General features: G+C 41.7%; 1 protein-coding gene across 3 annotated transcripts in view; it reads right to left on the bottom strand.

Moving 5' to 3' along the window:
* The window catches only part of mindy3 (MINDY lysine 48 deubiquitinase 3), a 150,114-nt gene that overhangs the window by 26,159 nt on the left and 100,062 nt on the right, over window positions 1-23,893 (bottom strand). For all 3 annotated transcript variants that reach the window (XM_041184573.1, XM_041184572.1, XM_041184571.1), the window contains one exon: window positions 4,146-4,218. In XM_041184573.1, the coding sequence (XP_041040507.1) occupies window positions 4,146-4,218 (73 nt within the window). The remainder of the gene's footprint in view (window positions 1-4,145; window positions 4,219-23,893) is intronic.

Genomic DNA, 23,893 nt, shown 5'->3' on the forward strand with positions numbered 1-23,893 from the left:
ACAGCAGTGTGCTGTATTTGAGTTAACTGAATGTGTTTTCCCTCCCCTGGGTTATTTGCCTGTCCCCTGGATAAGCCTTGTACCTAAAAAGTGAGAACAGTGAACAAGAATGAATAGGTCTGTTAGTTTTATCTCAGTTGTGGGTAAACTTCTGCAATATGATTTGGAAATCAAATGGGTCAGTCAGAACAGTGTATGGATTTGTAAAGGGCATGTCATGCTTGACTGATTGAAACTTGAGTACATCACAGACCGTATAGCAGTCAAGGAGTTAAATGCGTGGCTCAAAGATTGGTGTGGGAGGAATGGGTTTCAGTTTACATGGCACCAACATCAGTACTGGGGTAGAAGGGAGCTGTTCCAGTGGGATGGGCTTCACTTGAACCATGGTGGGACCAGTGCCCTGGCGAAGCAAATAACAAGGGCTGTAGAGAGGGTTTTAAATTAAATAGAGGGTGGGGGAGGGTTCTGGAAAGGGGATAAATAGGTTTACAAAGCAAAAGGATAAGGCAGTCTTGCAGGCCAGCTATTTAAGTAATGATACCCAGAGTGTGACAGGATGGGACAGAGTGTACAAACAAAAAAAAAGCAGCAAATAGAGTCAAAGTGGGGAAAAAATGGAAAAAAGGCAAAATTAATGGCTCTTTACTCAAATGCATGTAGCATGTGAAACAAAATAAATGAATTAATGATACAAATAGAGGTTAATGAGTATGTTCTCATAGCCATTACATAGACATGGTAACAAGGAGATCAAAGCTGGGAACTAAATAATCAGGGGTATGTGACTTTTCAAAAGGACGAGCAGGGAGGAAAGGGTGGTGGGGTAGCTTTGTTAGTACAAGATTGAATAAGTATGATAGCAAAAAAGGATCTTGGATTGGAAGATGTAAAATCCATACGGGCGGAGGTAAGAAATAACAAGGGGAAGATGACACTGGTGGGAGTAGTCTATAGGCCACCTAACAATAGCTTTACAGTAGGACAGAGAATAAATCAGGAGATAATGAGGGCATGTAAAAAAAGGCAGTACATTAATCATGGGTGACTTTAATCTTCACGTAGATTGGGAAAATCAAATTGGCAGAAGTAGCCACGAGCAAGAACTCTTAGAGGGTATTTGGGACAGTTTCCTAGAACAATATGTTGTGGATCCAACCAGGCATCGGGCTATTTTGGATCTGGTAATGTGCAATGAGGCAGGTTTAATAAATGATCTCAGAATACAAGATACCCTAGGAAACAGTGACCATAATATGGTAGAATTTAGCATTCAGTTTGAGAGTGAGAAACTTGGGTTGGAAACAACTGTGCTAAACTTAAATAAGGGTAATTACAAAGGAATGAGGGCTGGGTTGGCTGGAGTGGATTTGGGTAGGATTTTAACAAAAAAAGGCTGATGAACAATTGCAATGTTTAAGAAAATAGACCATGACTCACTACAAAAGTACATCCCAGTGAGGAAGGAGGATTCAGGGAAGGGAGTAAACCAACAATGGTTAACCAAGGAAGATAAAAGACAATATCAAATTAAGAGAAAAGACGTACAATGTGGCAAAGATTAGTGGTAAGCCAGAGGTTTGGGAAAGTTTTAAAAACCAACAAAAGATGACCAAAAATATAAGAGGGAGAGAATAAACTTTGAAAGTAAACTAGCAAGTAATATAAAAATGAACAGCAAGAGCTTCTTTAAATATATAAAAAGGAAGAGAGGCCAAAGGGAACATAGGCCCCTTACAGGATGAGGCTGGGGAAATACTTAAAAGGAGTTAGGAAATGGCAGAGGAGTTGAAGAAATACTTTGCTTCAAGAAGACGCTAATAGCATCAAGGGGCAAAAGAGGGGCAGGAAATAAATACAACAACTATCATGAGAGAAAAACTCCTAGGGAAACTAATGGGGCTAAAGGTTGATAAGTCACTTGGACCTGATTGGTTGCATCCTAGGATATTAATGGAAGGAGCTACAGAGATAATGGATACACAGATAGTAATCTTCCAAGAATCCTTAGATTCTGGAAAAGTCCCAGAGGATTGTAAAGCTGCCAATGTAACGTCCTCATTCAAAAAGGGAGGGAGGCAAAAAACAGGTAACTATTGGCCACTTAGCTTAACATCTGTCATTGGGAAAATGTTAGAGTGTTTTATAAAGGATGTTATAGCAGAGCATTTGGAATTACATTATCTAATTAAGCAGAGTCAGCATGGCTTCATGAAGGGGAAATCGTGCCCGACAAATTTATTAGAATTCTTTGAGGTAACAAGCAGGATAGATAAAAGGGAGCCAATAGATGTAATATATTTGGATTTCCAAAAGGCGTTCGATAAGGTATCGCATGTGAGATGATAAGGGTCTATGGTGTTGGGGGTAGTATATATTAGCATGGATACAGAATTGGCTAACTAATAGAAGACAGAGTTGGGATAAGGGGGGCATTTTTAGGATGACAACCTGTAACTAGTGGAGTGCCACAGGGATCAGTGCTGGGGGCACAATTATTTACAATATATATTGACTTAGATGAGGGAGTTGAATGTACTATTGCCAAATTTATGGATGATACAAAAATAGGTGGCAAGGCAAGTGGTGAGGATGACCCAAAGTGTCTACAGAAGGATATAGACAGGTTAAGTGAGTGGGCAAAAAAGTGGCAGATGGAATATAATGTGGGAAAATGTTAGGTTATGCACTTTGGTAGGAAGAATAGAGGAGCTGAATATTATTTAAATGGAGAACAACTGCAGAAGGCTGCAGCACAGAGGGATTTGGGAGTCCTTGTGCATGAATCCCAAAAAGCTAACATACAAATTCAACATGTAATAAGGAAGGCAAATGGAATATAAGCCTTTATTTCAAATGGAATGGAGTATAAAAATAGGGAAGTGTTGCTAAAACTATACAAGGCACTAGTTAGACCACACTTAGAATACTGTGAACAGTTTTGGTCCCCTTATCTAAGGAAAGATATACTGGTATTGGAGGCAGTCCAGAGAAGGTTCGCCTGGTTGATTCCAGGTATGGAGGGATTTTCTTATGAAGAGAGGTTGAGTAGATTGGCTCTCTATTCATTGGAGTTTATAAGAATGAGAGGTGACCTTATTGAAACATTTAAGATTCTTAGGGAGCTTGACAGGGTAGACCGCTGAAGAGGTTGATTCCCCTTGTGGGAGAGTCTAGGACCAGAGGGCATAATCTCAGAGTAAGGCCATTTAAAACAGAGATAAAGATTAATTTCTTCTCTCAGAGGGTATTCAATCTGTGGAATTCTTCACTGCAGAGGACTGTAGAAGATGGGTCGTTAAGTATATTCAAGGTGGAGATAGACAGATTTTCAATCAGTAAGAGAATCAAGAGTTATGGGGAGAAGGCATGAAAGTGGAGTTGAAGATTATCAGATCAGCCATGATCTCATTGAAATGCAGAGCAGACTCGATGGGCCAAATGGTCTACTTCTGCTCCAGATAGAAACATAGAAACTAGGAACAGTAGTAGGCCGTTCGGCCCTTTGAGCCTGCTCTGCCGTTCAATATGATCATGGCTGATCCTCTATCTCAATGCCATATTTCCGCTTTCTCTCCATACCCCTCAATGCCCCTAATATCCAAAAAGTTATCAATAAGGGAATTCAGTGGATGTTGCATTTTTAGATTTGTAGAATGTGTTTAAAAAGGCACCAGTTAAGACAGTTATTGCAAAGACTGAGACAGGATATTAATGCAGCCACATGGATAGAGGGTAGCCTGCTGGAATGAAAGCAAAAAATAAACAATTCTTAACAGAGTGGAAGGACAGAGGATTGCTGATACACAGGCTTTTAAAAAGTGGGAGTGGTGGTGCAAGAGGACACCAAAAGGCAAAGCGGGCCCTGGCTTTGGGTCATTAAATGTAAAAGGCAGGAAATAATGTTGAATTTACATAAGATATTGGTTAGGCTATAGCTGAAGGAATAAATAGCTGTACGTTCAAGTTGGCAAAGTGGCATATGTTAATTAACTGAATACTGCAGAAATGGATGAATATTATTACAACTGTTCACAAATGAAATACATAAGGCGGCAAATTACCAATTTATTGTTGTGAGAATGAGAAATTAAACGCTTTTCTATTTTAAGATTTTATATCACAATACTGTAGGGAACACTTACTATTCAGGGTCTGACACCAAGTCCAATGCTTTCATCACATCCTCCAGCATTGTATCTGATATAAATCCGTTATCTGCAAGGAAACAAAAAAATCTTTGATGGAAAAGAACTAGTAGCTCAGTAATGAATAATGGAAAAATATTAGCTCCAATTTACCATCCTTTGCTAGAACAACTGAAGGTCAGAATCCTGAACCACAGGCATTTTGCTGACTACCCAGAGCAATGAAATAAGTTAGGGTTGTCAAGCTGTTAAAAAAGTTAACTGCAATTAAAATTTTTATCTCAGTTAATCTTGGTTTCAGTTGCACATTTAATTGACGAAATAACTGCACCCGTTTCAAGTTTATTTTATTACTAATGTTTTCTCATCCAAGGAGCAACCCAGCATAAAAACATTGGAGGATGAACAGCTTTGAATCTGAATCAGTGCAATACTTGTAAGCCATTAACGAGGATCCACGTGTGATAGACCTGAGGAAGCCCATTCCTAAAAAGTTGGTCTGCAGCTGGCTTCCCGCTCTATGTTTCTTTGCTCATTTACTGGATATGGGCATCACTGGCTAGACCAGCAATTGCCCACTTTGAGAAGGTGGGCAATTGCTGTCTTCTTGAATCGCTGCAGTCCATCTGGTGTGGGTACACCCACAGTGTTGTTAGGAAGCGAGTTCCAGAACTTTGACAATGACAGTGAGAGAATGGCAACATTGTTTCAAGTAAGGATTGTGTGCAGCTTGGAAAGGAACTTGCAGATGGTGATATTCTCATTTGTCTGCTGCCCTTGTCCTTCTAGGTGTTAGAGGTCATGGGTTTGGAAGGCACTGTTGAAGGAGCCTCGCTAAGTTACTGCAATGCATCTTCTATATGTTACACAGCACTGACAGACACTGCTACACTCAGTCTACTGACAATAGTGCTCGCATCTAAATGTAAGTAATGGCTGCACATGTACAGAACGTACAAATTGCCTGCAAAAAGATACAGATAGGCTAGCAGAATGGACAGAGAAGTCACAGATGAAAGTTAGTACAGAGAAGTGCAAGATGATGCATTTTCACAGAAAGTATGGGGAGAGGCAATACAAACTTAATGGCACAATTCTAAAACATGTACAAGGACAGAGGGAGCAGATATGCATTGATCTCTGAAGGTGGCAGGACACACTGGGAGAATGGTTATTAAAGCATAAGGGATTTTGGGCTTCATAAATAGAGACTTTGGGTACAAAAACAGGGAGGTTATGCGGAACCGAAATAAAGCTCTGGTTAGCCCCAGTAGAGTACCACCTGGTCACCACACTTCAAAAAAGAATGCAGAGGAGATTTGCCAGAATGGTTCTAGGAATGGGAGATTATAGTTACAAGGTTAGGTTGGAATCGGCCTATGCTCCTTTTGTGCTGTAATTGAACTCCATGACATCTGCACTTGCACAGAAACAGCATCATGTTTGCACATCAAGATGACATAAAGACTGCATATACGCAAAAACAATAGAGTTTGAGATGGAATTGCATGGCATACAAAAGGCTGCTGGTCCTTGAGGTACTTTATGTGTAAACTCCACAAATAATACTAGAAAATGAAAACAAACACATTAGTCAGAAATGATCTGCAATTAATTGATATCCCTAAGATAAATGGTTTCAAAGACTTTATATAGCATCATTTGTGCCAAGAATAGTGAAGAACCCAGTGATTACAGGGGGATTTGGTGGTATAGTGGTGATATCACTGGGCTAGTAATCCAGTGGCCCAGGCTAAAGCTCTGGGAACATGGGCTCAAATCCCACCACAGTAGCTGATGGAATTTAAATTCAATTAGTAAATCTGAAATATAAAGCTGGTCTCAGTGAAGGTGACCATGACAACTACCATCGATTAGTGTAAAAATCCATCTGGTTCACTAATGCCCATTAGGAATGTGATCCAGTCCTACAGCAATTGACTCTAACTGCCCTCTGAAATGGCCGAGCAAGCTACACAGTTACAGGGTAATTAGGGATAGAACAAATGCCAACCTTGCTAGCGAAGCCCACATCCCTTACAAGAATAAAACACACACTTCAAAAGCAGTCAGCTGTGAAGTGTTTTGGGTCATCCTGAGGCTGTGAAATGCAAAATGCACTCTCTGTTTTGCATTGTGGCAATAAGAATTGGATTCATCGAGCCAATTTCACTGCAAGAAAGATCTTTGCTTTTCAAAATGCACTGGGTCAATTCTTCCCAGTCATGAATGTAACAATCTTATTTCTTCCAGTAGAGGAGGCCCTTTGGTCTTCTTGTGTTAGCAACATCATAAACACAATAGAAATATTTCCCATGTTTGCTATTTCGAGCAAAGTTATTAAAGCATTACAACTGTACAGCATTTAGAAAATATTTCAAAGGCACAATTTCTTCGTGTCTCACAAATGTAACCAACAGCTGCCACCATTGGCCTCTCTTGGAACCTCCCTTATTCCTTCTTCACCAAACAATATTCTTAGCTTCATCATGTCCTCTGGTGGTAGATCTCCCACATGTTCTGTTTTGCTACAGCTGCCTCAAGGGCCAATTGCATGGGTAATGGTGCTTGCAAGGAACACATAGTGGGAATACATCCACAACCGCCTATTGATGGATTCCCTGCAAGCAGTAATTCCTGCCCCAGACTGTGGGATCAGCCCTCCAAAATTCAGATGAAAAGTGTCTGCTAAGCTAATAACTGGCAATTTGGATTCTTTCTGATGAAGTTAATAGAAATATATCCTACTGATGATGGAAAAGAAAGCATATAAGCTTTGATGGGAATAAATGCAGTCAAATCCCATAACAGCAACATTCCTGAATGATCTATTTTACAAACGATTCTTTAAGTTGAAGGCTCCAATTAATAAACCATATGAGAGTTAACATATAAAAATAACTATGGAACAAATATAAGAGCGAAAGAGAGTGAGAGAGAGAGAGAGAATGAGAATTGAGTGAGAGAATATAATTAAACTATGAATTCACTAACCACCTATTTTCCTCCCTAACACAATTACTCGCATCAATTAAAGTTTATTTTGATATACTTGCATCAGGGAATGTTGCCTGTTTGACATTAACAAGCATAATCACCTGAGTCCTGTGGATGCTTGGATCTGTTGGGTGACATTAACCACTTCTCCCAGTACTGTCTTTGCTGGACAATCTCCATTCATCAATAATTAACCTTTGTTGACCACTAATAACATCAGTATTGTTCTCCGAATTCTGATGTGATAGAATTGTAAACAGGTCTACTTGTTTCCTGCTTTAATCACATTTTGAATGTTAAACAATGTGCATAGGTACACACTGGGGACCAATATCAAGCAAGCTTTATTTAAAAAGGATTCACAGTAGAGTGGTAGCAAGTACTGAAGTACACCAGGAATTAAAAAATCACTTGCAAATGAGTTATTAGTCATTTTTGGCAAATTGGTCAAATTTCATGCTTTTCAAATGATTATCTGCAACTCTCTCAAAATGTAGTTGAAATGGGAATAAGACTTGAAAAGATCTGATCCAATGCTACTAACAGGGATCAAGGTCAAAAGCTCTGGGTGCAAAAAGGCTCACATAAACTCTAAGAATAAAGAACCCAGAAAGCAAAGTTGCCAGCTCATGGTCCATGAAAAAAATGTGACAGCAGAAATTATTAATTTAAATAGGAAGCATAAAATGCTTGGGATGGAGTACTTCTTATTGAACAATTAAACAACAATGTCTCAGTCATGAAAAACAGTGCTATTATATCGCAAGAAAACTGAGTCTTTTATGAGTAGCTTTGCAATCAATCTCTGAACTAGAAGACTCCTGAGCTTTTTTATATAATGTCCCAAATATATATCAAATTTGATAAAATTTAGCTAAAACAGGTCTGCCAAATTCTCATGTAATTAAACTTTGGAAAAAACTAAATCATTACAAACACAGTAACAGTGATAGACCAAGCACAAAAGCAAGGCATTGCTTATGGTGGAAATCTGAAATAAAAACAGAAAATGCTGAAATACTCAGGTCAGACAGCATCTGTGGAGAGAGAAAGAGTGTTAATGGGCTAGATTTAATCCTATCGTCGTGGCACCCACTGGTGGGCCTAGATGTCATCCGGGATCTGACACATGTTCCAAGTTGTTGGGCTGAACCCAATTATGTAGCAGCAAACTCATGAATGTGGGTGATGCAGACTTGCCTCTGAATCATGTGGCAGGGGTGTCTCTGACATTGGGAAGTCTGCATCACCTGATGGCCATGCAGGATCTGGCACCATATTTAAAGGGCAGGCAGCTCTATGTTAAGAGTTGGAAATCGTCTTGCAGACTTTTTAAGCTCTGCAGTTTAAATCTCTAACATCTGTCGTACTGAGAAGATGCAAAAAACATTTTTTTTTAAATGAGCTTTTCTTCCATATTCTCTTGCTTAAATTGTTTTTTAAAAATGTAAAATATTGCTAGACTGATAAACTGCCTGCATCTGATCACATGGGGAGGCAACGGTGTAGTGGTATTGTTGCTGGACTAGTAATCCAGAGACCCAGGGTAATGCTCTGGGGACCAGGATGTGAATCCCGCCACGACAGGTGGTGGAATTTGAATTCAATAAAAATCTGGAATTAAAAGTCTAATGATGATCATGAAACCATTGTCAATTGTTGTAAAAACCCACCTGGTTCACTAATGTCCTTCAGGGAAGGAAATCTGCTGTCCTTACCTGGTCTGGCCTACATGTAATTCCAGACCCGCAGCAATGTGGTTGACTCACAAGGGGGCAATTAGGGATGGGCAATAAATGCTGGCCTAGCCAGCAATGCCCACATCCTATAAATGAATTTTAAAAAAATGATGGTAGCTTTGGAAGATTCTGAGCAGTTCAAATAGGCAAAGGCTAACTCATCATCTTCAGGGTGGAATGTGACACCCTTGCATTGTATGAACATTCCAGCAAGTCAACGCAAAGGGCTAGTAGGTAAGGCATCTACACCAGCCAGCTCTGGACAAAGGAATTACTATTGTGAATCCTCATCTCCAACGCTGTGCTAACGGTTCCACAATTTTCCACTCAAAATACAGTGGGTTTTAACAAGAGTCTTTAAAGTACATTGTTAGCTGAATGGCTCTACCCAAAACCACCCAGTCACATGGCAGAGGCTTGAGCTATTCGAATTGCTTTAATTTTACAGCTTTTGGATTCTGCCTTCAGTTGTTGTTTAACCTCAGAAGAGAAAGCAGGACTCCAGGCCAGGAGTCTGCCTCTGACCTTTATCTCTCTGTATTTCGCCTACAAAGTGAACTAATTCCCGGAATACAATAATGCTTTGCTGAATCTTTAACTGCCTCACCCTACAACTGAGCTCCTAGGGAAAAGACAAGGAATTCTACCAGACAAAGCCAACTGGAAGAACCTTCATTGGGCATTGACTTACTGGACTCTATTCATGTAAATTAATACCAATACCTTTTTTTGTAGCAACTTGCACTTTGTAACTTTTTTCCTTTCCGTTCTCTGTCTTTCCACCTTGTATGCTTGAGTGTGAATGTGTGTGTCATGATCCCTTCCTTGGGTTTTGAATGTGTTAATTAATCCTAGTTTTGTTTTACCTTGAAGAATTTGCTGTGGGGTTCCTTTAACATTGGACTTCATAAACCGGTGTTTAGGAAACACACCATAGCCTATTTCAATGAAGGAAAATACTAAGTGAAACCAATTAAATTAGAAATTAAACTACTGCTGTCACAGGCAGAAGACAGGAACAGAAATTATAATTCACCTCGCCCTCATGTGTGTAATATATCTGAATTTCTGTTGCGCCAGCACAAAAGGGCATTCCGAAGTCCAGGTGAAGATTCCTCTAATGACACACAAGATCGTTCTGTGACACCAATGGGTTCAACTGAGGATAGATGTCACACTCCAGCCAGTGCATTCCCTCCAGTGTGTGAGGATGAAAGAGGACAGGGTGGATGATTCCAATGCTACCACTACCTCTCCTTTTCCTTGCAGGCAGCATCCTAAGTGTCCTCACCTTAAAAACTCAGATCGATGATACCATCTTAAGGAATGGCCCCTCTGCACCTCTGTTGTGCACTGCCCCTACAGGGTCCTAAATCTCCTGCCTGAGACTCCACCCTACAGAGTGTCAGCTTAGCAAGTTTTTACAGAGAAAATATTTTCAAGATCAAACAAGTGCCCTGTCTTCCGTAGGACGTACACTGAGTTATGGAAGTCATGATGCCAGTTTTCACTGGGCAGATCACTGAAGGCATGAGAGATACACAAGAGTTTCATTAAATTGGGGAGGCACGATTAAATTGGGTCAAAATGCATTTAAATTATATGCAAGTGGGCAATTAAGCATATGAATAAGGTTTCCGCTGCTCACAGACAAGTTTCACATTTTGTTACCTTCTCGCCGCTGACATAATCACTTACAGCTTTCCTGCTGCAGGGAGTCTGACACGCAACCTGCCGCGCACGCCTGGTACCTTTCCTATTTCAGTAGGCTCCACAAAACCCAGCCCAATATTTCAGGCTTTTAATTAGAGTTGAACTTCTTGACTTGAAACGTCAACTATTTCTCTCTCTACAGACGCTGCCTGACCTGAGTACCGCCTGCATTTTCTGTTTGTATTTCAGATAGGCCTCATGCTCCCTTAACAAAAGGAGGCTCCAGTTACTAACTGAATATCTAAATAGATTTCTCTTTTGTCTTCAAATAATGGAATGTACTTCATCCCCACAATTGTTGTTCTTCATTGGTTTCCTCCTTGACCACAAACCTCCTGTGGCCAAATGGCATCAAAATTCACTTTGTTTGTACCTATCAAGAGGTTATAAGAGCAATGCCTGAATGGACCCCATGTGACTTTCTCTTCCCCGCATGGAAATGCTAATTCGCCAATCAGAACCCACAGAGTGAAAGATCAATCCTACCACATCCCGCGATCATAGCCACTGAGAAACCGAATTAACCAGTTTAGTAAATATCTTTCAGTCGTTAGTTGCAACACACTGTTCAGTCATGACTATGAAAAGAGGATAGTCACTTCATATAGTCTGGAATGACAGATAAAATGTCTTCCATCTAACAACCTCAAAAAATGTTATCGCTGCACAGGTGCTGCTTGGTCTCATTACAGGCGTATACATCATAAACTGCTTTTATATTTGTTTTATGCTTTATTAGTTGTTCCAGCTTCCAATGTATTTTTGATCTTGACCATTGCCCTTGTGCGAAGTGGCACCCTAAGGTAATTAAAAGCTAATGGAATACTGTTGCTTTGTGATAGGAGGTATAGAGCACAATACTGTTGTAATTGTGAACCTATATTAAACTTATAGTTAAGGATACTGCACAGTCTCCTTATTGTAGGATGGATATTGAGGCAATATGATGTACAGCTCAGATCCACTGGAATTTTGTTTGGTATGAAAAAATATAACTGCAACAATGAAGTCGAAAAATTGTGACTCACTATGTTAGAACAGGGGAAATTAAGTGGGGATTTGACAGAAGTGTCAAAAATCATGCAAGAATGGGACTGGGCAGATAGGAACAGGCTTGTTTCTAATGCTTCTGGTGTTTTGAATGAGAGACATGAATACAAAATTAAGAATAAGAGACTGAGGACAGAGCACTAACTCTGGAAAACTGATCTGACATTTCATTATTTTAAAGGACATATAGGAACACATACTTAATCTGATGCCCTTTTGGAAAACTACATGACCAAGAGCTTCCAGTTGCCATCAACAAAAGTATGTGAGGGTGCCATGACATTCTATTACACTGAAGGTGGTAAAGTTTGTACATATAATTTTTAATTTTATTCACTTACTAGCCCAAGACGGGTTACCTGGTTTCTGAAGCAAGCTCAAATTTGGGAAAGTGCTAAACAGGGACCTGGCTGCTGTTACCTCATTGCCATGGCCAGTTCATATCCTTGGATATTAGTTTCCTCTCCTCTCCCAACTATTTGGAGATCAGTTGATGTCTGGAATTATAAATGTAAACAATCACTGCACAGCTCACACATGTACAGTGCTTCTTTATGGTCAGTGCTTTTTTTAAAATTAAGATTTCTTCAACCAGTCCGTGGGTAGCGGCCAAAGAAAAATATTTGTGTAGGGATCTAAAGCATTCACAGTGGTGACGCTGGTGGGGGAGGAGGGAGTAGAAATCTAGATAAAGCATTTTCTAGCAATGGACAAACTGAGAAGACAACAGGAACAGCAAATCCCATGCCTTGTATTCACAAAGATCACAAATATAAACAAAGATAAAGATGGTGACTGATAGCAGCATAAAGCAAGTCCATTATTCTAGAATATTCCCAGATTTTAAAAAAAACTCCACACTTGCTCATTCCAACTCGCTAGTTCTTCTAGCTAGCCTCCCACCCTTCCACATACAACTACATGAGCTCATCTCAAACGCTGCTGCCCATATTCTAACCTGTATCAAGTCCCATTCACTGACCCTATGTTCACTGACCAACACTGACTTCCGATCTTTTTTTGGCTGAGACAAATTTTGTCTGATTACCCTTCTGTGAAGTACCATTGTTTCAATTCCCTCTTAAAGGTACTATATAAATGTAAACTGTTTAATCGTTTCACAGATATGACCTACACTGCTGAGTATTTTTCCTAGCATTTACTTTTTTTGTTTCATACTTCTGCAGAATTTAACTTTTCTTAAATCTAGTCAGTGAGACAGCTAGGTTCCTTAACAGCAGTTTGAGGGCACAGAGCTGTAAAGTTTAAAAAAAATTACTTCATAGTGCTTCATATTTTTAGCCTTTCACTTTATTTCAGAATTCCAGTCTTTCCTTTTATTTTACTGTTATATGGCATATATATGCACAGTGTCTGTTGTTGTGCATTGAAAAAGTATCAATTGATACCAATCTGCTGATGCTACTGATTTGCAACTGTATGATGCAGTTGCATTTCACATTTAGCATGTTTACTCCTTACAGGAATGGAAAACTATTTGAATAAGAACTTGAGATGAATAAGACATAATGCCTGTGCATTTTATGCTTTAATTTTGGATGAACTTTGAAAGGTGTGAAACACTTGGATTAATGAGCTGCAGAACAACAGGAATTAGAAAGCTGGGGTCACTAGACGGCATTCAAAATCAGAACAACAGCTACTGGAGCCAGGCACAAGAGAGAGCAAAAAACAAAAAAACTGCGGATGCTGGAAATCCAAAACAAAAACAGAATTACCTGGAAAATCTCAGCAGGTCTGGCAGCATCGGCGGAGAAGAAAAGAGTTGACGTTTCGAGTCCTCATGACCCTTCGACAGAAGTTCTGTCGAAGGGTCATGAGGACTCGAAACGTCAACTCTTTTCTTCTCCGCCGATGCTGCCAGACCTGCTGAGTTTTTCCAGGTAATTCTGTTTTTGTTTTACAAGAGAGAGCAAACCTGGCAGGACAGACATTTTTCAGTGGTCATAAAATCCCATATAATCCACAGGTCTATAATTATTACGCACAAGACACCCTGGCTGTAGCTAGAAGTATCAACTGGTTATTGTATATTTTTGAAAGATTGATTTGCAATATGCTTTTGGACTACTTTAGTCAATGTAGTTCAATTTTGTTCAGATAGTTTCTGAATGGGGTGTCCTAAAAGAACTACACAAACAAGAGCAAAACATAAAATGTAAATTCAAGTGACTCAATAAGCCATAACTTCCTCAGAGTGGCAATCAACGTCGGATTGCTATTCTGTGCCCACTTACCTATGCCAAATTTCTTCCATGCCTCTGTTGCTTGACCTTCCAACACAGGCTGGGTGAGATCTAGGCAGCGCCGCTGTCTCCAAAGTCCAGTACAGTTGAATTGAAGGAGGACACGTCCCCTTTTTTTGGCACTAGGTAAGTTTAAAGGCCCTATTGAAATTGACAGGCTAGGGAGAAGGTAAGTGCCTAGGGTAAATGAAAAGGATGTGGGGGGTGGGGGTATTCGGAGGTTGGGTAGGGAAGGGGTGAGGGTCAGACATCGCGGGTTGTGGGGGAGGTCGGACATTGGGATAGGGTGGGGGTCCAATATTGGGGGGGGCTGGAATTTTTGGGGCTGGGGGTTGGTGTCGGGTGAGAAGTCCCATGCGGGCAGGGTGAATCCCATGGAGGGTCAGGAATACCTGGGGGCGGGGTTGTTAGTCAGGGTGGGGGGATCGGTCTGGGTCTTTATAATAGTTATCCTGAAGTTAGTAGAGGTTTTCATTCTTCTAGCTTTTCTTGAGTAACTATAGGTATAACCCCAGCGGAACCATCTGAAGTTTGCGATTAAAACCGCATTTTCGGATGGTTCCCAGCACAGCGCAATTGTCCAGAGGAAGTGTGAACTTCTGGGTATTGCTGTGCAAACTCTTACCTGGGAACTTAGCAGAGGGATTCCCCAGCGCACCTTTGAGGTACCCCCCAAAATCTGACACCGGGGTGTTCAGAGGATACGTTTGTTTGTCAATGTTTGTTCTTGTGGAATTTGGATTTCGTAGTGTGCTCCAATGCATACTTATATCACAACACTCTCCCACTCTGGGCAAATCTTTTGTTTCTTTACTACAACCATTACCAATCCCTTTTGTAACATAAAATCCTTTGTCAGTTAATCTCTCCTACTCTCCAACCCATCACAGGCCTTCCCTTTTTTTCTTACTCCTCCTCCCTCCTGCCCCTTTTCACTTGCTCAAAGGTGGTTCTGAAAGTACTTTACCTGAAAGGTTAACTTTATTTCTCCCTTCATAGATGCTGTCAGACCTGAGTACTTCCAACACTTTGTTTTTTATGCTTCACTCACATGTGTTGCTCAAATTAACAAGCATAGGAGTTCAGTTACCTCTCCTGAAAGCAATATCTAGAAAGAGTTTCAACTTGCTAATTACCAAAAACCAATTAGTTTGGATAACATACAAATAAAAGGAAGTAATGTCAACTACAAAACAATCTTAACTATCTTTTTTAAACAGGGTCATTCTGTCATGTAAATAGAACTATGGTTTAGATACTACTTTCATTATTTGTTCATTCATATTGAAATGGAATAGACAACAGTCAAAAGTGCAGCAAAAAAACTGTACGGTTCACTCCTAACTCTCATACTCTACTGAGTTAATCCCAGTTTTGCTCTTCCATTTGTACGATGCAAAAAATACTCTACTGACTTCAGTTTATTGGTAGTCATCTTTAGCACGCAGTAGGGCAATATGTCTCAAAAAAGACTCTACTGGGGTAAGGCAGGAAATCTCTAAAGCAGCATGTCTAAAATGTAGCATTTGTCTCATCATTCACTAGTATGATTTTTGCATTCACTAAAGACAAGCTAAGTTGTAGGAAGGATACAAGTTGGAATGACTAAAGCAGATACACAAGAGGGAACAATGAAACTCCTGGTTCATTCCATGTATAATGCAACTGGTTTCAAAAACTAGTTATAAGTGTCAAATTTTTCAAGAATTAAACTCAACACGTAATTGCTTTTTCACCCATAAATTGTATATGCTGCTTAAGCATATTGAACTACTCAGAAACAATGTTTTCTATTAAAATAACTACTCACTAAAATATTCTGGGCACTTTACTACTGTCAATTATAGCATTAAATATATTTGGCATTCACTCTGTTTTGGCTGAATAACAGTTACTGTTAAATGTATTAAAAGCAGCAGCAAAATACATTAAGAGTTTGAAACTGAGTATGCAGCATAGTTGGGTAGACTTGTATTGGTCAAAAAATAAGATCAGACTTTCTGTCTACAATTATCAAGGACAATTCTCATTAACAAACCATACTTTACAGCCCTGGACTACATTTGAACTAGTATAGGATATCCAAAAGCTGCAAAATGTAACAATAAATCACCATCTACACAGAGAAATAGGCCAGTATATACATCTGGTTTTACATCCGTATTATTGTGGGCCAACAACATTTTGTTGCAAAGGATGAAGAGAACATCCAATATGACATGCACCTACTTTAGAGATTATTTGACTACAATGAATAAACTACAAGTCAATGACAGTATGACATTGCAATCAACAGTGCATTATCCAAGAATGGCCTGAGCACATGGTAGATTAATTCTCCAACAAATATTTAAATGGATTTAAAAGTTCTCTCCTTTTTCTGTTTGAAACAGAGAGCTTCATAAATATATTCCTTTGAAAGAAAAATTGTATTTTATTCTTCATCAATGGCAACAAGCCATGTCAGGTTTCATTCCCTCCAACGTGTGGTGACATTATTGAAGAGTAGCTGCCTATGATCAATTTTGATCAGTGTTTATATTTCAAACTTAATTTGGCCTTTCATTTAAAAATATGATGCAGTGCCCTAATGATAGCTGTAAAGCAAGGAAATGAAAACCTGTAGGTAATAGAATTTAAGCTAGTCAACATATAACCCTCAAAATAATTAAAACACATTTAAGGTTTGAGCAAGAGATATAAGGGGAATGTGAAGGATTGTTTTACGCAGTAAGTAGTAATGAAGTGGAGATGATGAATGATTTCTAAAGGAAATTGATGGGTACGTGTGGGAAATAAATTTGTAGGGCTATGGAGATAGAGCAGGGAATGGGACTAATTGGTTGCTCTACAGAGTTTTGCTGAACTAGAGGAAAGAGAAGATAGAAAATAGAGTTGTCACAATGCCACCAATGACATGAGGATGGTATTATGACATGACAAGTTTACATAAGCAGTTTCTATTATAAATGTAGGCATATTAATTTTTATGGAAAATATTGACGGCAGAGATAAAGCTCAGTAGTTAGGAAGTGCAAAGAGACAAGTCCAGAGATGTTTTATTACTTAGATTTGGGAAAGCTAAAATATGCACGATTAGAAAAGGTTGAGAGGGAGTGCAAGAGGAAATAAGCAATAAAGGACAATAAAATGCTTTTGATAGATGAATTAAGAGGATAGTCAAAGTAGGGGTAAGGCTCCTAAGACTTGAGAGACAAGTTTGAGAGTGAGGGAATGACTAATTTTTTTTTGCAAAAGTACACTTTATCCATAGAATATCTGAAAGAACATTACAAAACATTTCAAAATGGTCATTATAAAAAGTGAAATAACGTTCAAGTTTTCCAAATAGATCATGTCGCACCCCGAGATGCTTCAATACAATCAAGGAACATTACGGACATTTCAAAATGGTCATAACAGACAGTCAGATGGTGCAATGGTATTTAAGTTGTCTACATAGATCATGTTGCATTCTGAGGTGCTTCAATACAATTGTGATACATGTAACATTCACTGCATACATTCAATATGTGTCATGCAGCCTGAGGGGTCTATACAATTCCCAGCCCCTTGGTGTATTATAACCAAAAGGTCTTAGGCTGTGACCTTTCCCTACTGTGCCTTTGCAGTGGCTGCCCCGGGTTTTAGTGTGTCCCTCAGCACATAATCCTGGACCTTGAAATGTGCCAGTCTGCAACACTCGGTCGGGGACAACTCTTTGCACTGGAAGACCAACATGTTTCGGGCAGACCAAAGAGCATCTTTCACTGATCTGATGATCCTCCAGCTGATGTTCGTCTTGGTGTGACCCCCTGGGAATAACCCCTAGAGCAAAGGGTCCTGTATCGCGGAACTGCTTGAGAAGAACTACGACAAAAACCACTGCATCTCTCTCCAGACCTTCTTTGCAAAGGCACATTCCACAAGGAGGTGGGCAATGGTCTCCTCCATTACAGCCATCTCGAGGGCAATTTGTAGAGGGAGAGAGACTCCTGTTGTGTAGGATGGATCTGATGGGGAGGGCTTTTCTTACCAGCAGCCAAGCTATGTCTTGGTGCTAGTTGGAAAGTTCTGGCGATGAGGCATTCTGCCAAATGACTTTGACAGTCTGCTCAGGGAACCATCCTCATGGCTTCTAGGACGTGCCAACCACTGGGTGATGGACCTGAAGTCAAAGCCATACATTTTTCCACGAGGGACAGGTGGCATGCTACCTGGAGCATTCTGTGGCAGCATGGCCAGACCCATCCTTCACAACACCATGGACAGGTAGAACCTCAGCACGTAGTACTATTTGGTGTTTGTATACTGAGGGTCTACCCACAGCTTGATGCAGCCACACACAAAGGAGGCCATCAGGATGAGGGTGATACTGGGCACGTGTTTTCCCCCCTTTACCTTTAGAGGTTTGTACATCATGTCTCTGCGAACATGGTCCATTTTCAACCTCCAGGTAAAGCACAAGATGGCGCGGGTTATCGCCACATCACGGGAGTGAGGAATGGGGCAGACCTGCGCCACGTACAGCAACACCAAGAGTACCTCACACCTGATGACCAGGCTCTTGCCTGTAATGGAGAGGGAGTGTTGCTCCCACACGCCCAGTTTCTTTTTCCATCATGGCTATTTGCTCCTTCCAATACCTAATGCATATCCTGGTCCCTCTGAACCATATCCCCAGCACTTTAGTGATAGTGAAGGGGACAAAGGATCGGGCAACCCAGTTCCCAAAGAACATGGCCTTGCTCTTGCCACGATTTACCTTGGCAACCGAGGCCAGTTCAAACTTGTCGCAGGTGTTGATCGGTTTGCACACTGATAGCGGATCCGAGCAGAAGGCGGTCATATCATCCATATACAGGGGGGCTTTGACCCGAGTGCCTCCCCGGTCTAGGATTGTCACGCCTCTCATGCCCGGATCCTTCCTGATGGACTCAGCAAAGGGTTCTATCCAACAAACACGGCAGGGAAGAGAGAGAGAGCAGCCCTGCCTGACTCCAGATTTAATTGGAAAACTTTCTGATTCCCACCCATTGATTGAAACTGCATTACAGATGTTTGTGGAGTAGTTGGATACAATTACGGATTCCCTCCCCAAACCCCATTTTGGAGAGCACATCCACCATATAGGTGTGCAATACTCTTGTCAAAGGCCTTCTCCTGGTCCAGGCTAATGAGGCAATTGTCCACACACTGTCCCATACATAGACAATCGTATCCCTGAATAGCTCGAGGCTGTCAGAGACCTCCTGCTGGGTACAGTGCAGGTTTGGTCAAGGTGGATCGCCAATTCCAAAGCAGAATTAACCCGATTGGCAATGACCTCGGACAGAATTTTATAGTCCACATTCAACAGTGAAATGGGTCGCCAATTTCCTCCCTTTCACCCTTCCGCTTGTAGATGAGGATGATGATGATGCCTTTCCTCATGGATTCTGACATACTGCCGGCCAGAAGCATACTCTCGCACACTCCTAGCAGGTCTGGGCCGATCCAGTCCAAATACAATTCAGCCCGTAAGCCGTTGCTTCCGGGAGTTTTACTCTTCTCGAAGTTTCAAGGGCCTTAGTTCATCCAGAGTTAGCAGTTTGTCCAGACTCTCCCATGTACTGTCTTCTAAGACCTCCATGATAGAGGATAGGAAGGACTGGGAGGCCGTGCCATCCATGGGCTTCATGTCATACAATCTGGCATAAAAGGATTTGATGACCCTCAAAACGTTGGACTGCGATGACTTTATTGAGCCGTCTTCTTCCTTCAGGCTGCTGATCACAGACCTCTGTGTACCTTTTGGAAGAAGAAATGTGAACACATCTCATCCTGCTCCATGGAGTCTGGACCAGAAGGTGACCTTGGATGCCTCCAAGGCAAAGACCGAGGCTTGCTGGTTCTTCACCTCTTGGAGGTCCTCCTTGACATCGACCCCCATCGGCTGCAGCCGATGCAGTTGAAGTCACTGCCCAGAGTGACTGGCCTGGAAGTCGCTAAAGCAGTGGGAGCTGCTGAAGGACAGTCAGCAGCTCGCTGTTTTTCTGGAGTTGGGGCATTTCCCCTGCCGTGTCTCTCTCTCACCTTCTGAACACCTTTGAGGATGAAAACTTTGTGATGCTCTCCTAGATTGCTTCCCAGCAGTGTGTTAAGGACTGAAAGGGGGGTTTCACGGTTCTCCAACCTTTGTAATCCCTCTCAAGTCCCTCAATGTTCTCTGGGGTCAACAGTTTCATGTTCAGCTTCTGTGTCCCCCTGCTAGCCCTCTGGTCTTCCTGTAAGTGACAGTCGGTCAGTAGGAGGCATTGGTTAGAGGCTGGCTTGACGTCGGTGGATCTGACTGTGAACATTTGGGACACAAATAGGAAGTCTATCCTGGAATGGATGGACCCTTTGGCTGCAGCCAGGTGTATCTACGCTGCACTCCATCTGCAGGGTTGAAGGCATTGTGCAGCTTGGCATCCTTTACTGTTTCCATCAGGAGTCTGGACATGATGTCCAATCTGCTGTTGGCCCTGCCAGATCGTCCAGTTACATCAATGATGCAGTTGAAGTCACTGCCCAGAGTGACTGGCCTGGAAGTCGCCAAAGCAGTGGGAGCTGCTGAAGGACAGTCAGCAGCTCGCTGTTTTGAGCCAAGGCATACGCATTAATTAACCAGAGCGAAGTATTCTTAAACAATACATCTGCTACGAGCAGGCTCCCAGCCGCCACCACCTTAACCTCGGAGACAGTGAAGTTGACTCCCCGCAGCAGAATACCCAGGCCGGAGGAAAGTGAGTCGTTTCCTCCTGACCAGATCAATGGCCCAAGGGACCACCATCGCGGCCACTGCCTGTAGGAGCTGGGATGCAGTATAGCACACTCCTTCAGAAACAGGTCAGTTTTGGCCTTGGCAAGATAATCCAAGATTGCAAAACATCGTTTAGTATATTTAACGCTACACACGTTAATGGACACGATCTTTATCCCCATTTTAAAGCATTTTGTCGCTTACCTAATCTGTAGTCTTTGACAGTTCCAGTCCTTTGATCTGCTCCTGTATACCCATAGTGTTCACAAATTGTCTCACTTTTAATGGGCTAAGGAAACCGCCCCGTTGGAAATGTTCTGGTCAGGTGACATCAGGGGATTCATACAAAGAGAGAGGTTTGGATTGTTCTCTGTTGGAGAAGTCTCTCCAATCCATTCCCCCTCCAGGGTGCTGCTGCTCTCAGGGCTCGGGTGCACTGGCCTCTTCGTTGTCTCTAATGTTCTGGAGCTCGGGTGTCTCCTCTTCCAGCTCCCCAGAGCTTTGCTGTTTCTTCCGTAGGTACCGCCCTTGCCTTTCTTCATCCGCAGAGCAGCAGCCCGTCATCCGTGTTGATGGGAGTCGCCTCTTGCCACTTGTATGGGCCCCTTCTTTTTGGTCTTCTGCACCAGCTCCCACTCCCCCAGTTGATCGTCTGCTGGTGGTTCCTCCATTGATTCACTCTGAAGAGTGAAGAATTTGGGAAACGGTGCAGTTGTTTGGCTGTCTGCTGTCTCAATCCTTTCCTTCCTCTTGTCTCTCTGTGTGCCCTCCTTTGTCTCATTGTGCTCGCTGGAGGTCTTGGTGGGTGGAGGTTTGCAATTCTCCTTGGTGGTAGTGACACTCACCGTTTTGTCTGCTTGCCCCTCCTTGGTGTTCGCCGCCCGTGCATAAGTGAGGCAGCATTTGGGGCAGGTGGCCTGCCCTGCCACACAGGCTGCAGCACTTATACTGTTCGTAATCCTTTGTCTAGTGTCCTTCCTGCTTGCAATTCTTGCTGATGATGGCACTGCAGTTGGCTGCCACATGACCGACAAACTTTGGGCTGCCTGGTGTAGATAAGGTGGCTGTGGCTTCCTCTGATAGTGAAGATGGGCGGAGGCTGGAGGATTGCTTCCTTAACTCATCGAATGTCGCCTTGACCTGGTGTTTGCTGGTTCAAATCCTGAAGGCATCCTTGACCTCGATGCAGTTCCCAACCTTGTCGAAGTACCACACGACAGGAACATGGGGGTTGTGGGGGTGCACAGTCTCCATATGGTCCCATTGCAAAGGCAGAGTAAAGAGTGGCTCAGCTGTGGCTGGTCTCGCCTCTTCTCAAACACCTTCAGGAACTTGACACAGGCAGCAACATTCTTGAAGGTGACGTCGAAGGCAGACAATAGACGTCCTTAGCTCAGAATCCACAGGGTTCCAAAAGGATTCTCTTAATGAAGAAGGCACGGTCAATGGGTGTACCTCCTTTGCTATCTTTCACCATCACCCTAACGATGTTACATACCCACTGGTTTGGGGCTTGACTGGTTGCAACCATCATCACTAAGTTCCTGATGTTAGACACCGAAGCCCCTTCAAGGAGAACAAACAACCACAGAAGAGCTTCCAATACCAAAGGGCAAAAAGGCCAAAGCCTTTGTTGAAACTCCCAGTAAAAGAAATGATACCCACAAAAACAACACTTATACACATGCAGAGACAATCATGATCATAGTCTCTTCCCTGCCAGGTAAGTATGAAAGTAAATACTGTGCCTCAGATTTCAAGGAGAATAAACAGAATAAACTTCAGTTGCCAACAAAAGTGAAGAAGCACAAGTAGAGCAGGCTAGCTCCGGTAATCAACTTCAGCAAGAGACATAAAACAGGTATTAGGCCTGTCATTTACATATGCAAGGGACCTAATGCCTAAAGGTAGGCCTGATGAATGTAGCAGTGGCCCAAATGAATGTGCAGATTGGGTGTGGGCCATTGCACTGCTAATTTAGTCATCATTACACCATTGTTCATCCAGTCCACTTCAACTGTTGGGGAAAGCTGGGAAAAAAATCTGACGATAATTTTCCAAAGTTTTATGCAAATGATAACTTGGCTGGAGGGTGGCAAGTATAAATTTCTTCAAAAATGGAGATTTGCAGAGACCAGGAAATTAAAAGGCCAATTAATCCTATGTCAATTGTTGGCAAACTACTAGTGGAGATAATAATACAGGATTAAATTACTAAATTTTCAGAGAAATGAGAGTTGGTTAGGGTCGATCAGCACAGATTTGACCATTATAGGATCAAAGGTTAAAGCAGCCTACTGAAGTGCTTTACACGGATTTTCAAAAGAGATTGATAAGGTACTACCCATGAAAATAAAACCCAAAGGTAGCATTGCATGGAAACAACAATGCAGCCACATGGCTTGACAGATGATGGGACAGCAGCGAGTAAAGGATAGGAGTAAAAAGTGTCTTGGACTCAAAAGGTGTGGTCAGTGATGGTCTCAAAAGATTGAAAGTTAAAAAAAAATGAATTAATATATTTTCTTCTAATGGAATGAGACTCCAAACTTAAAGACGTTGTTTAGCAGTAATGATCACCATGCTCTTAAAAACACACTTACCCCTGAATGCAGGAGCCCCCAGCTTTTTCAGTCAGTGAAGTATGGAGCTAATATGCTAGTACAAGTTTACCCAGTTGCATTTGTTTCAGTGCAACAGTGCACCCTGTGGAGGAGTGGTGCATAACGGATAGCAACTTCTGGATCTCTGCATTTAACTACACATGCACGGATGCCAGAACTTGTGTCTGATTTATTGTTAAGGTGGTAGTATTGGTAGCCTCAGTAATTCTTGCTCCAAAAACCAGTTCTCTATATTTTGGAAGAATGGGAATGGTTATAATAGTTATGATTTTAACAAGGGAGTAGAAGAACAGCAGGTGTGTGAACATATGAGGGTCATTAAATGGTGGCAGCGCAAGCTGATAAGGCTATTAAAAAGGCATGTGAAAAAGCAGATGACTGATTCTCTATGTAGTGGTGACATAGAATATAAAACAAGGCGGCAACGCTGACCTAGTTAGGCTGCAGTTGAATATTATATACAATTTTGGGTACCCCATCATAGGAAACAAATACGATAGGCTGCAGTACAGGTTCATTAGGACCTTGCCAGTGATGAGGAATTTAAGTTAGAAAGAGATTGCAAAATTCA

The sequence above is a fragment of the Carcharodon carcharias genome, chromosome 3, assembly GCF_017639515.1.
Source record: "Carcharodon carcharias isolate sCarCar2 chromosome 3, sCarCar2.pri, whole genome shotgun sequence".
Lineage (NCBI taxonomy): Eukaryota > Metazoa > Chordata > Chondrichthyes > Lamniformes > Lamnidae > Carcharodon > Carcharodon carcharias.